Raw genomic sequence first — 15,162 nt, forward strand, 5'->3', positions numbered from 1 at the left:
GCAGCTGCGAATTAAATTCTTTACTTTCGCTGAAACGGTTGCCTCTTCGTCAGATGGTTCACTATTGTCCTTGCCTGTCATACACAGATTGATAAGTTCCCGCGGATTTAATTGACTGGCTGTAGCGCGTAATATGTGAATATGTAACTGAAGCAGATATTTTTCGGAGATTCGTTAAGAAAAAAGCATTGTTCCCACTATCAGAAGCCGTGCACTTATCTGTTTTGAAGACTCCAATTAATAGCAGGAATCAAATGTATTTTTTCCGCCGGCTTCAAGTGGGAAACTCTTGAGAAGAGTTGAGGTTGCTCGTGTGGAACACACTGATATCTAGGTCCTGCGATAATTTTTTGATAGGGGGAAGATATATAAGGCCAGCCTCCAGCGTCTGGTGGAAGGGAAGACAGTAGCAACATGAGTCGGTTGGTGGTGATTTTCACACTGCTCCTGGTAAGCCACATTAGTATTTACAGCCGATTGTTCTGATATATCAGAGGAGGCATTCTTCCTCATGCCGTTTTATGTTTAGTGTTATCGTATTCTAATCTGTAAAGTCCCTAACATTTGCATCTGTGTACACATTTCGGCCACGCAGTAGTCAGAAGTAATATTGCGCCACAAAATAAGATATGTATATGTCTCTATGTTTCTGGCCTGTCCGAAGTTGCGAAGGTTTGAAGTAATACGTAACTTCTGTTTTCCAGATTCTTATGAATTTATATTTGTATTTAGAAGGAAAATAGTTCCACGACCTTAGAAGCAGTTGGAGTTGGAAATTTTCCGAACGTTAATGCTATGGTTACTGTTTATTGGACGTACCTTTCTCACAAAACTAAAAAAATCTACTTAGTAATTCGAATGCGAAGAGAGTACTGTGTTTAGCACGTAATTCGTTTTGTTATTAACCACGTGACATATTCCTAACCTACTGTCAGTGAAAGTATCCCTCCAGCTGAAGCCAGAATTAAGGTACTGTGTGTGGTGTATTATACACTGTTGCCTAGAGGCAAATTCCTTGGAAACTATTGTCTCCGCTGCATGCTGTCTTTAATCTTTCCTTGGCTCAGTTGCTAGTATGCTGTCCAGTGTTCATTGGCGAATGGAGAGTACTTGATTGTTGCACGTTTAGCGTCAGTACACTTGTTGCCACTCGTGCCCATGTGGTCCGGCATCCACTGGAAACAGATCGACTCATGGAGGTTTTTCGCTCTATAGCCGAAGTAACATTATTTTACAGACGCCGCGTTGTAGCTGGTTCCCTCCAGGCAGAGCGTTCAACGTCACGTCACGAGCGAATCGTTCGCCGTTACCTCACCGTCACAACAGTTAGTTCACTTCCAATTACTTGTTCGGCTTTCTTCCTTGATGTGTTTGGATGCCGTATTCGGGGTCAGACCGTTTTATTTCTTATTTTATCACACATGACAACAATATCATAAACAATACGCACCCACAGACACACATACTCACACACTCACACACAAGAATGCTAAGGAAATACACACGTTTCATACACAGCACCAGCCGATAATTTCTGGATCATACCGCACGAGACGCGAGTCAGCGTCCATTATACGGGTATAACATTCACAGAGACTGGCACACATTACGTAAGCTTCGCACGACGTCGAGAGAAGCCGAATTTTTGAAGGGCGTCAGTTAGTCGATGCGACTGGAACACCAGAGTCACAAATACAACAGCGTATTACTACCAGTGTAGTGGCGTAGCGAAGCGGTCCGCGGATAAACTCGATGTTTTGAAGCTTCAACTGCAGCGAAGCTTTTCAGTTTCCTAAATCTAATGAAAAGTCTTTGCTTATCACATTTAGTCAATTAATTGATTTAACTGTAATATCTTTTTATTTCTAATAATTTATCGCGTCATCGTACTGACTTTTTTTATTTCCTGTTATTTTCCTTCCCATCATTCTTTTTTTTCCGTTTGGAATCTGCCTGTCTCGCCTATAATCTGCAAGCGAGTGCCACCGAGGACCGGTCATTGGTTGGTAACGCGCTAGCCCGTGCAGACAGTGTTAGGATAGTTTCACGTAACCAATGACAGCGAGAATTTACAGTTTGCTTTCACCGCAGCAAGCAAAATTTTACTACGGGAGATGGCAATGCAAACAAAGATGTTAACAAGTTTTCCCGTCGTGAGCTGCTAGTAGAGGTTAGCCTTAAACGCCGTGAACGAAGCGATGGCGATTTCAGTTCTGCCGCAGACTGCTCATCACAGTCTCCTCGGATGCATCGCACATCTCGAGGTTGTGGTCAGGTTAAGACACGAGGCCACAAAACTCGTCGCCCGCCGCAGCTCGGTGATTGGTCGGCCGTCGACAGGGCGCGTCCCGTTTCCGCCTTACGTCGCGGCGGCCGCTTCCGGCGCTGTTCCTCTGTACGCATTTACAGCACCTGTGAGGCGGCGCGACGTGGCTGTGTACCGCCTACAAGCGGGCGCTAGTCGGGAGCGGATGTGGCTAAACTGTAGCGCCAAGCGACGGACAGCAACTGTCAGAGTAATTTTCAGCGGACTATATTAATGTTCCTGAGGGACGTTATACGCTGGCTTCCTGAAAATTTTCTCCAAACCTACTCTCCTAAGACACAACGGGGACCTCATGAACCCGGTACATACCAATGCTCCCTAGACTTATGGTTTAACTGCGAATAGTATGTCATTTACATTTGCAAGTAACTCAGTTTTTGGCACATTCGACCCTATGGCTAATTTATTGACCTCATCGAAGGGAAACGTTTGATATTTGCATTCTGTCTAGAAACACTTTGTGCCATTCATTCCAAAAGGAATAAAATTGAGACTGGTTTAATCTCTTAAATTCGCTGAAGATAACGTCGAATTATTAATAAGACTGTCATATATTGACAAATTAACCCACGCTACTCGGGTTTTACACGTTTCTGGTTCAAATGGCTCTGAGCACTATGGGACTTAACATCTGAGGTCATTAGTCCCGTAGGAGTTAGAACTACTTAAACCTAACTAACTTAAGGACATCACACACATCCATACCCGAGGCAGGATTCGAAGCTGCGACCGTAGCGGACGCGCGGTTCCAGACTGAAGCGCCTAGAACCGCTCGGCCACACTGGCCGCACGTTTCTGGTGTCTGCAAGGATGTTCTACTAGACTAAGGAATATTCCATGACTGTACTCTGCAGTACGATGCTAATAGTAGCTGAACTTCTTCTTCGAAAGAGCATATTCATTAAGAGATATCTTAATCTTGGTATTATCGAATGCAAATAATCTGTTGACGATATCGCAGTCGATACGAAACTTACAAGGAGCCCCTTGAGTGTGAGTTCGCTAAAGGCCAATGATGTTTACGGCATTCGACGCCCCATGCAACTACAATATCGCCTGCTAATGGCAACAGGGGCTTGACTGGAGGTGTGCAGGGGTTAGCACAGCATGAAGCTATGGAGTGTAACTCACAACGGTGCTACAGTGCCAGTGGTGGTAATACAAAGCAGAGCAGTGGCAACGATAAACAAAGCAAACGTAGCATAATACCTGCAGCAGCGGTTTACATTTCGTCAGAAAGGAAACCGAGACATTTCGTAGAGTGAGAAAGAAGTGGTAGATGAAATATTAGCGGTTCTGCAAAGATGAGTCAGTGTAATGTGTGGCGTCGCGCATGCTCGACCGTGCGGACAGTGTACAATGACGATACGTGCTAAACAGGGGAGAGAGACACTGAAACAGGTGTCGACGAGCCACCTAGTTCATCATCCTTGAAGGAAAGAGAGCCACGAATTCCGTCTCCAGTGAAGCGTAGTAAAGCACAAGTCGTCGTCCAAGGAGCAGGTTCTAAACCTAACTACGTACATGGAAGATAGTAAAAACAAAAAAAGGGAGAAGAAAAGAAGTGATTTCGAATAAGTCCGTAGAAATATCACTGTGATGCGTATAAGAGGAACTACGGATATCCAAGGGAGAACAAGAGCCATTTTTCACACAAAATGGTGTTCGTGCCTTTCAAGGGTGCTCAATATAGCCGGCCGCGGTGGTCTCGCGGTTCTAGGCGCGCAAGTCCGGAACCGTGCGACTGCTACGGTCGCAGGTTCGAATCCTGCCTCGGCCATGGCTGTGTGTGATGTCCTTAGGTTAGTTAGGTTTAAGTAGTTCTAAGTTCTAGGGGACTGATAACCACAGCAGTTGAGTCCCATAGTGCTCAGAGCCATTTGAACAATTTTTTTGCTCAATATAATTTGCGGGATATGTATGATAGCGCTCTACTACATTATGCACATCAATTTGCGTGCGACGTAGATTACAATTATTTCAAGGGAAGCAGTCGATGGCTGCATAACTTCAAACAGTGCTGCAAAACTGGAAGAAATAGGATAACAAAACTTGAAACGAAATCGTCGACTTTGCAAGTGCCGTGCCTCCTGCGATTCTTTTTCGTGTGCGCGATCTTGGAAGGGCAGTAGGCAGTATTTACGTCACTACTGTGAGCAAGCGTGGGAAAACTGGCGTAAGAGAAATGGAACTATGGTATGAACTCTGCTCTTGGCCAATAGCTGGTCAAAATAACACGCATTTCCCTGATTCTGGTCTGTGTATAAAAATTATACTCCTTTAGAACAAACTACCTCCTCTGGAAAGTGTCTAACATTGTAATTCATACACCCGGAACCACTGGACAAATTCATCCCCTGGATGTCTGTTTTATTCCGTGCCTATAAAACAAGTTATCGCGCTATCTCCAGCTGTCCCTTAAAGGATATTCAGTTTCACGGTCAGGTCCGCTGGATATTGTTTCGCATTCTGTTGGCTGTCATCACATTCCATCAGTTCTCATCAGCCCGTTACACCAATACGATTCTATATGCATTCCTTAAGAGTGGATACCTAGGTGAACGCCCTGCACGCTTTGTAACTCCCCAGAACTTTGCTTTCGATCTTGAAGCTGCGAAGCTTTGTGACCACTGTGCCGCGCCATTTTTCATCCGGCGTGCAAGTTAGTCGTTTGTTTTGAACATTTCTTGAACGTCGACGATGTCCACCTTGTGAAATGTAATACATGCATCCCACAGAAGGCTGATCTCTGCACCTCCCGGACGCTCATTTTCTGCCGCCCTCCTGATGCACATGGTGTGTCGTTAGCAGCTGACATTTTTCCTGCCAGTTGTTAACACAACACTTTCAATTGAGTTTTTTTAAATATTTATTGATACAATGCAATATACAATGATACAACAAAACCCCACCACCCTAACTAATTAGTGGGTCTATATGCGATACAACATGAAAACAAAGCTGCATTGTTACAAAAAACTCTCAGGTACTAGCACAACTATGAGCAAGGCTAATCGATTTTATTAATCTACTCTAATTCTAATCTACTCTGGAGCGTTACAGATGTGCCAGTTTATATACAGACCTACTGCTGCTGCCTGCTCACCGAGCTAACCCCAGTGAGCGTGCCCCTGGCACTGGGCTGACCAACTTAGTCTGAGTCGCTGCAGTCCCTACTTGGTCAGTGTTGTTAGTGTTCTAATTATACCTAGTACTTAAACTGAGATTGCAGGCTGTTTGTTGTCTGCGATATGATGCACCCGTGGGCCTAATCCTGTAGCATGGCGGAACCCAGTCGTAAGAGCGACTGGCCAATTCCGTCACGGCGGTATGGGCGGGTACACCTCAGTCTTTATCCGTTTTGCAATTAACCATTTTGGTTAATGAAATCCCTCATGATCTTTTGTGATACCCCGTTAGCCAGATTGTTGAGGACATTGAAGGTATTGGCTCGTTGTATTAAGGCGTAAGTGTAATTGTTCGGTAGTAGAGTCCTTAAATCATGCGCCACATCATCATACAACTGACAGTAATAGATTATGTGCTCAGGTGTACCGTCTTGAGCATCACAGTCACGAGCTGGTGTAGCTCGTTTACCAAATCGACTCAGATATTTCGTATATGGCCCATGTCCCGTGAGAAAGTACAGCAGTCCCCGACTTGGCTCAAAATGACTCATCCCAAGTCTTTCCTTGATGTTGGGCAACAGTTGGAAGACCCTTCTCCCTGTATCTTCATTTTCCCAGGATTGTTACCACAACTCCTCCCCCCTTCTTCTGTCAGCAAACTTGTACCCTACCTGTACCCCCAAGATGCTTCTGGTCCTGTCTCTTTTTCCTTTGATAACCCAATACCACCTGCCCTCGAATCTTTATGTCTAGTGGACATAACCGCATTAACACCAGTAGAGCCCCACCTAGGAGTTGTTCTATATGCTCCAACACATCGTAATATCATGTTTCGCTGCACCCTTCTGAAAGCCACGGCAGGCATCACGCTCGTGAGCCCCTCCGCCCAGACCCCGCGCATATCCTAATATCGACTTTAATGCAGGTGGCAGATGAAATCTCTTATGTCCTATGTTGATTAGACTATTCAACACTTCTACGGCTCGTTGCGTTGTTATTTCTATGCGAGATGTATAATTCCATTTTTTATCAATTACGACTGCTAGACATCTTGCCTCGCGGCGGCGAAGAGCTGATGTTCCTTCTATTCTGGCTCTTGGGCTCCTGATCAGACTGCCTTTCAGGAATAGGTATGTAGATTTATGCGGTGCAACCTTCATCTTGCCCTCTTTGGCAGTACTCAGTGAGTAGCGTTGTTGCACGTTCTACTTCCGCTTCGAGGTCTTCTCGGCTACGGCCGCCAACCAACAGGAGGAGGTCGTCAGCGTAGCCTATCATGTCTAGCACCTCCTGGCTGAGTTGTAACTTCTCCAGTATGTTAACGTCCCAAAAGAGTGGCTCCAGACCGGAGCCCTGTGGACACCCCTTTGTGATGGTTTTGCTTGTTTTCTCGCTAGGCGATGATAGGCGGACCTCCCTGTCCATACAATAGCTCTTCAGACAGCCATAGAGGGGCCCTGGACACTCCTTCTGAAGCGGGAGAAGAGCGAGGGCCACCACAGGTTGTCAAGGGTGCCACTGATGTCCACCATGGTGCCAACCACGTTCTTATGCGAGGCTGAGCTGCACACCACAGCTGCCAGGGCTATTGCGTCAGACGCCGATTGCCCCAGCCGGAAGCCGAACTGCCTGTCACTCATCCCGCGCAGTATCCCGTGTGCCGTCAGTCTATCAGCTAACAGCTTCTCCAACAATTTTCCCAAGATGTCCCGGAGACTTACTGGCACGTAGGACTTTGTTTCCATGGGATCCTTGTCCTTCCCCACTTTTATGATTATCACGCTTGCTCTTTTCCAAATTTTTGGAAACTTACCAGTCCTAAGACATTCGTTGAACAACCCTGTGAGAGGTGCTGCTAGCTGCAGGGCTGTACAACCTCCGCTACTATACCGTCTGGCCCTGGGACCGATCCTCTTTTTAGTGATCTAATGTGAGCAGCAACTTCTTCCTCTCCAAAGGGGTACACCATGGCGTCATTGGTGTACTCTTCCTCATCCTCACTGCGGATTTGCTGTTGGAGCTCCGTTTCTCCATTGTCCTCGTCGTCTGGCAGCTGAGTCCGCAGGAGGACCTGAGCAGTCTCTCGCCAGGACTCAGTTGTTCGGCTACCATCTCTGATTGTGGAGAAAACCGCAGGAGACTTTATCTTATCCCTGGCCAGCTTTTAGGGGATTCCCCAAGGGTCAGTTGCTAGTTGCTTCAGTACATATCTCTCCCAGCTTTTGATTCTTACCTCCATTAGTTCTTTTTGAAAGACGTCTTTTGCTTCTCTGTATTGCTGCAACTAATACTGTTTTTCTTGCCAGACGGCACTTCGCGGGTAGTACTTCCTCGCCCATCGCACAGACAGGCGCAAACGTTCGAGGTCGGTAGTCCATTGCGATGGGGAGACCGCAACGGCTCTCCTCCTAGTCGGCACAGCAGCCTTCACCTCCCTAAGTACTGACCCTACCAGTTCTTTGGCGTATCTATCCATGTCTAGGTCACCCTCAGGCAATGGAGGAACGTCACACTCTCGAGCTAGGCACGCCCAGTCTGTTTTGTTGAAATTATATTGGACTTCCCACCCCAGGTCCCAGCGGCACTCCTCGTCACTGAGACGAAAAACAATCAAGTTATGGTCACCTGTGGAGACTTGATCTTTAACTTCCGAATTTTTAATGTTGCTGATTGCACTAGGTGTGTTGGTCCCTAATCCCCCTTCACCTCTATAGGTGGGGGGATTCCCCGGTTTATTAGCCACAACAAGCTGAGAGGCCATCATTAGCTCCTCACCCTTCTCGCCATTTACATCTCTAGTGGCGCTGTACCCCAGGGGGGATTTTGCATTCATATCGGTCGCAATAATGACCTTTCGCCCGCGCAACGCCGTGGTAACTAGTGGAAGGTGGTCCAGGAAGTCCTTGAAGTTCCCTCCATCTTGAAAATACATATTTATGACGTATACCGTTCCCTCTGGTGTCTGTAACTCAACGACGTTGCAATGGCCCTAACCCCTTGTTAGCTACAGTTAGGACTGCCTTGGGTTCTTCTCTAATGGAGATTACCTGCCACGAGGCAGACACGAAAGGAATTTGCCCAGCCCTAGAATATGGCTCCTGCAGGCAGATTACGTCCAGTGTCCACTCCTTCACTACCCTTCGCAGCTCCTGCATGACTAGTCGGCTATGGTGAGTGTTAATCTGTCCTATCATAATTCCAGTTCTCATTATAGGAAATAAATATGAGAGTTGCAGTCAGGCCAGGTCTTGTTCCAATCTGACGTAATTCGTCCATTAGCTAGGACGGACTGTATATAGATTTCCTCCACATCAAATTCCTCACCTCTTCTTTCAAACACCTTCCTGAACAGGTCACGCAGGGCTCCGTATTCGGCGGGGAGGTTCATTGACTTTAACTGTATTGTCTACAGCCTCCATTGTTGAGAAGGTGACCATTCTTCCATATTTGTGTCTAACACGTACGACGTGCCTAAGTGCTGTTGTGAGGACAGCCGCGGCAGCTGCATAGCGAATTCCAAGTTTGAATATATCCTTCTTGGATCCAGTCCTGAAAGTCCATGCGCTACCTCCAGTTGCATTGTACTTGTGACAGTGCTGCCTTGTACAACTAGTTTCGAAAGTTCTTTCTGCACAGGGACGATGCTGTTTGTTTGAGTAGCATGCAGGTTGTTATCTGACGTCTGGGCGCCTTGTGCTGTTATTGGTCGGCCCATTGTTGCTGGTCGCGCGACAAATCTTTCAGCTGTCGGGTTGAGTGTTGAAGAGGCACCTGGGGTAGCCTGAGCCACAAGTTCAGTCTGGATACATATGTTTATCCTGTATATTATCTGTTCATCTGAAGTGGCCGTGCGGTTAAAGGCGCTGCAGTCTGGAACCGCAAGACTGCTACGGTCGCAGGTTCGAATCCTGCCTCGGGCATGGATGTTTGTGATGTCCTTAGGTTAGTTAGGTTTAACTAGTTCTAAGTTCTAGGGGACTAATGACCAGTTGAGTCCCATAGTGCTCAGAGCCATTTGAACCATCTGTTCATCTGGCTCTCCTTCAGGCTCGGTCTGCATACATATGTCTACCATGATTATTTCTTGCTGTTTTATTTCTTGTAGTGACTTTAAAAATTCTTTAAATTTACATGCCCTTTCAGCATCTCTCCTATTTTTGCTAGGAGACTTTCTTTCGTTAGCTGTCTTGACTTTATTTGCAGCATGAGCCATAATCTGTTCTGGATATCGGGCGCTGTTCCATTTTGTATGTTTGGCAGTCCCTTTCAGTTGTACAGCACGACTTTTTTTACCATGTGTATGCACGGTATGCAGTCACTTGGGCTTTTCTGCAATGCAGCTCGTCCACCGGCCTTGCTCCTAGACCAAGCACCCCTCAGAGCTATCGGGTTCAACGCGCCGTTTCCAGAACACTGGTCCCCTTCAGTACCCGGTCACCACCGATTTCACTCGTCCCGCATCGGCACGTGTGCCCCGCACTCCATAGAGGTGCGAGTGCACCTCTCTCCCTTCACCCCCTACTACACGAGCTTCCACCTGACAGCCAAGGACCCACTCCTACTCGGGTGGTGGGTCGGCCACCCAGTCGTTCGGGGGTCTGGACCCATCTAACCTAACCCAGGCTGTGTTACCACTTCCTGGGCTTGGCGGAACACGCCTCAGTAGACCAAGAAACGCGGCGAAGCACACTTGCCGACGTGGGACAAGGTCCCACGACGGCAAACTAGGCCACCGGCAGCAGAGACACAGATGGTAGCGCGTCCCAGCATTCTGGGCAGTAGCAGCTCCAGGGAGGAGCAGCACGTCGCAGCCGAGGCCAGCGACGCGCCGCACCCGCCCTGCGCCGCCTCTCAACCCAGAACCCGGAAGGGACAGAGGTAGTGTCCCTGTTGCGCAGCGCCCCCCCCCCCCCCCCCCTGCGCCATGCACCCTTTTGTTTTGCCTTGGGTTGGGAGACTTTTAACGTCGTCCAGGACGTGAGGAACTGCAGCAGTCAGACCGCAGGGTTCCGGGATCGTCGTTAGACTTACCCTCATACCATCGCCCAACTGCCAAGCTCGACTCAAGAGAGACAGGTGGTGTGTCTCTCGTAACGCAGCTTGCCCTGCGCCACGCACCCTTCGCTTTCGCCTCGGGTTGGGGGCGTTTATCGTCCTACCTTGAAGGGAGTTTAACGTCCTTCCTTGACACACGACAACCCTCACCGTTCCACAGCCCGGAGATGTTATGAGATTGTGATGATGTTGTGATTTGCGATGTTTAGACCCGGGTCTTATCTTGTGGAGTTTGACATCGTCAAGATGGTGCGGCACTCAAACCCGAGCTATGTTCCCTGGAGGACCTCCGCACGTACTGGGGGATCATGACCAACCGTGTCACACCAACTGCTTTTGATAATTCACGGTGAACCAGTGTGGACCAGTAAGGATTGCACCCAGTTAAGGGCTAGCCTTTTAACGTCATGCATGGACGGCCCTTCATGTGTTAGCTTCGCCCCATCTAAGGGGGCTACTGGGAGCCAGGGCCATGTCAAGGCCATGGGATAGGACATTACAGTCCCCACCTCACTCAGGTTCCCCTGAGCCATGAGAGCACTTCAGAACAAGTCTGAAGATCTCCGGGAATCAGAGGGTCTCCTGGGGGCTTTAACCCAGTTACGGAAGGCAATACACCTCCCCCATGTGGCGCCACGCAGACCGCTTTCCCAGAGTTCAAGGATTGAGTATGCGACCTCGCACTCAACGCGTTCCTTGCTAAACGGTCAGTCTTCTGTCTCGGAACGTGTGGAGAGATTCGAGAGTTCTATGTACTTGACTGAAATCGGCGTATTACACCCCTCTCGTAACAGTACAGAAAAAAACTGCTCTCTTTGTTATTGGTACCGTTTACGCGCTTCTAGAGTTGTTTGACGATCCCAAAATTTCGCCCGCAATCAGCTCAAGCTAAGGCTTGTCAGTAGTAACCTCTTGCGGTTCTAAGGATGGAGTTCTGCAATAAGTATTTTCCATAAAAGTCAAGAATTGTGTCACATACTAAAGAAATACCATACAGGGGCCCATGTAGTTCTTGCTGATTAACCTGAAAGGAAATTACATTGGGGTGACTTCCACATCCGGTGAAAACAGCCAACTGAATCTTCCGAGGTACTACTTCTCTTCATTTATTTTTCAAAGTAAAAACTGTCTCGCTAATACTAAGCTGTAAGATGTTACGGTGTTAGCTCTTGCAGTTGTCCTTAAGTGTATCGCCAAATGATCTTTCATATTTTAAGAAGGAGACGTCATCCAAAGTATATGTTAACAAATAAATTACTGGCAAGAAGTTCGACAGTAGTAAGTATTCATTCCATTTGTTTCTGAAGTTGAATCCAGAGGAGAATAGTAAATGGGATGTCCATGGCTTTGCTATTGCAACCGTAACAAGTCCTTGCATACTTGGTAACAGCATCTACAAATATTTAAACCTTTCGCTACCATTGGTGGGTATGTGTTGCACGATAGATGAACAGAGAACCAGTGTAAATTTGTTGCACTTTACTGGTGTGTTTCAGTGTCTCACTGGTAAGAGTAAGCCTGTTAGTGGACTGCAGATTTCTTATAATTACAGCTTGTGCTTGCTGGTTGTGTAGTCTTCCTTGAGAACCCTCTGCTCCGCTACGCTCTGTATAGTCGCATCGAATTCGTTTGCGCCTGCAGACAGGCAACCCAGTGGACAGGAGTACAAAACTGCCGTCACACCTTACCGCACAATTCGTGGCAACGAATTCAGAGCACGCATTCACGTCTGTCGCATCACAAACGGTGCCCATGTTGTGCCCTGGTAACGTGAGTTCTGTCCAGTGATACGCTGCGTCTTTTTCCGCACCCCTTTTAGTTCCCGCGCAGTCGTCTTCTGAAACCCTGGAGTTACTTCACGCATAACCTATATTCCACACCTCCCTGCGTTGGAAAAGAAAACGGCGGGCGATATGTTTTTCCTGTTGTTACTTCTAACTACGACATTAGTTAAAATAACCATACATTAATGTCTTTAATTCTGAAGAAAATGTAGTGAAAGGGTTAAATACAGGGCAAGACAATTAACTGTGCTTGACGGTCAGTACTCTGTAGCAACAGAAGGACTCCAGTTTTAGGTTATACAAGAACAGTGAAAGAAAACAGAAAGTAATTAAATCACAATTTTGCATGCATTCGAACCAACTTTCTTTCCGATCTGACGCTTGCAACCGAGAAACCTCTTACTGGAGGTGCTCAACGGCTTCTTAAGGTTCCCAGAATGAATTTTCATTTCGAAGCGAACTGGGAGTTGATGTAGAACTTCCTGGCAGATTAAAACTGTTTGCTGGACCAGGACTTGAACCCAAGACCTTCGTCTTTCGCGTAGAGTCCTCTCTGCCAAGAATGCTAGTCCCACTATAGAGGGGTCGTGTGGAGACCACTGTGCATGAAGTCAGGGTAAGCAGCTGGGTACCAACGAAGCGCCTCTGACGCTAGTAAAACACTGTCGGAATTCCATTGTTTATACCACGTTTACGTCTCGCTCCACACCGACCTTGTAGGGGTACCTCATTCAGCTACGTGTTTGATTCCGGCTGAGGGCCACCGAGTCAGCTCCTCGTCTGCAGGCCCAGGCGAAGACTGCGTGACCTCGAGCCTCGGCACGCTGCCGGCACGGATGACCTCGGACTAGCTGGTGGAGTGTGGTCGACCCCACTCCGAATTCTGTGTTGCCCCTTGATCACCCTTCCGTTATATGCTGTTGTCGGAAGTCGTTTCGTCGGTCGATTCCTTCCTACCGGGCGGGTAGGTTTCAGTACCCAGAAGTTACAGTGTAAGGCCAGTACAAGCCCAGTTTTGGTATCAAATTTATATACAAATTAATTAAATTTATCAATTCATTTACTCCCACCCCAAACTCCCAATACCCCTGGCCACCAAGGCTGTCCGAGAATTCTAAGTTCTCCCGAAAACGAGCGACCAAGTCGCAGGACCATCCAACTCCGAGGCAGATCAGATCCCGAATTCCACTCTGTTATGCAATGCAAGAGCGAAGCTAGCATTGCTCAACTCCCTACTCTCCTCGAAAACCGCGAATCAGCATTCAGTGCTGATAGCAAAATTCCCCCACACTGTCTCAGTATATTATTCGCGCCAACAGCGACTGTTCCCTCCAATTTAGAGCAGGGCTTTATGACGTCAACTAGCCTCAGTTTAAGTTGACCAATCATTCTCTGCTATCCAGCTGAGGGCACTGAACTTGCCATTTGACCGGATATGAAAACAACCTGCCTAGACCACCGGCCATCTGGGGCCAGACAGTCGCACCCAGCAGGGCACAGTCCTCAAGTATTCTTAGAATCATGAGCACAATGCAGTCAGTCGGTGCCAGGAGTCTTCGTTCGGGACGCTTCGGAACGGTAAAAACATAAACTGCGGCGACACTCAGACGTCTCACAGGTTGTTTTACCCTGCATACACTAGGCGAAACTCGGCCGACGTCAGTCGTTCCGCCAGGCGCTTAAGCCTATTATACGAACCCCTCAGAATTCAGGGAAGTGCAGCCCCCAACCGGAAATGCTGTGTGCCGCGTTCTCCGATGCTTGCCTCGCACAGGCCACCCAGGGAACTAACCCAACATGTATAGGAATCAAGTGAAAAGTATTTTTTAACTCTCAGTACAAATATTCTCGTTACAATAACCTTATTCGGTCTGTTACTACTGTGCAATGACATAGAACATTAATAAAATTAAAGAAAATGAGAGGAAACATGCAAAAGAGGGCAAGGAAGCTCTCAATAGTAGGAATTAGTGGCGTTCGGTGGCAGGAGGTTCAAATGGCTCTGAGCACTATGGGACTCAACATCTGAGATCATCAGTCCCCTAGAACGTAGAACTACTTAAACGTAACTAAGGACATCACATACATCCATGCCCGAGGCAGGATTCGAACCTGCGACCGTAGCGGTCGCGCGGTTCCAGACTGCAGCGCCTAGAACCGCTCGGGCACACCGGCCGGCGGTGGCAGGAGGAACAAGATTTCTGGTCAGGTGAATACAGAGCTATAAATACAAAATCAAATAGGGGTAATGCAAGAGTACTTTTAATGATGAATAAAAAAATAGGAACGTCGATAAGCTCCTAAGATCAGCATAGTGAATGAATTATTGCACCAAGATAGGCACGAAGCCCACACCCACCGCAGTAGTACAAGTTTGTATGCCAACTAGATCTGCAACTGATGAAGATATTAAAGAAATGTATAATGAAATAAAAGAAATTATTCGGATAATTAACGGAAACGAAAATTTAATAGACATGGGGACAAGAATTCGATAGTAGGAAAAGGAAGAGAAGGAAAAGTCGTAGGTGAATATGGACTGGGGAAAGGAATAAAAGAGAAAGCTGCCTGGTAGAATTTTGCACGGAGCATAATTTAATCACTTCCCTTAAGAATCATGAAAGAAGGTTGTATACATGGAAGGGGCCTGGAGACACGAGAAGGTTTTAAATTGTAAGATATATCCATGGGCAGATGTTGACTCTGACCACAATTTATTGACTATGAACTGTGGATTAAAACTGAAGAAGCTAAAAAAAAAATTAGGTATTTAAGGAGATGAAGCTTGGATAAACTAGAGGTTGAAAGAGTTTCACAGGGAGCATTAGGGAACGATTTGACAAGAAAAGGGGAAAGGAACACAGCAGAA

At 47.2% G+C, this 15,162-nt stretch overlaps 1 protein-coding gene across 1 annotated transcript in view; it reads left to right on the forward strand.

The window, feature by feature from the left end:
- Positions 1-411: 411 nt before the first annotated feature.
- The window catches only part of LOC126482247 (threonine-rich protein-like), a 103,228-nt gene continuing 88,477 nt past the window's right edge, over positions 412-15,162 (forward strand). Inside the window, exon 1 of the mRNA XM_050106227.1 lies at positions 412-450. Within this exon, the coding sequence (XP_049962184.1) occupies positions 415-450 (36 nt within the window). The 5' untranslated portion in view covers positions 412-414. The remainder of the gene's footprint in view (positions 451-15,162) is intronic.

The sequence above is a fragment of the Schistocerca serialis genome, chromosome 5 (genome assembly GCF_023864345.2).
Source record: "Schistocerca serialis cubense isolate TAMUIC-IGC-003099 chromosome 5, iqSchSeri2.2, whole genome shotgun sequence".
Classification (NCBI taxonomy): domain Eukaryota; kingdom Metazoa; phylum Arthropoda; class Insecta; order Orthoptera; family Acrididae; genus Schistocerca; species Schistocerca serialis.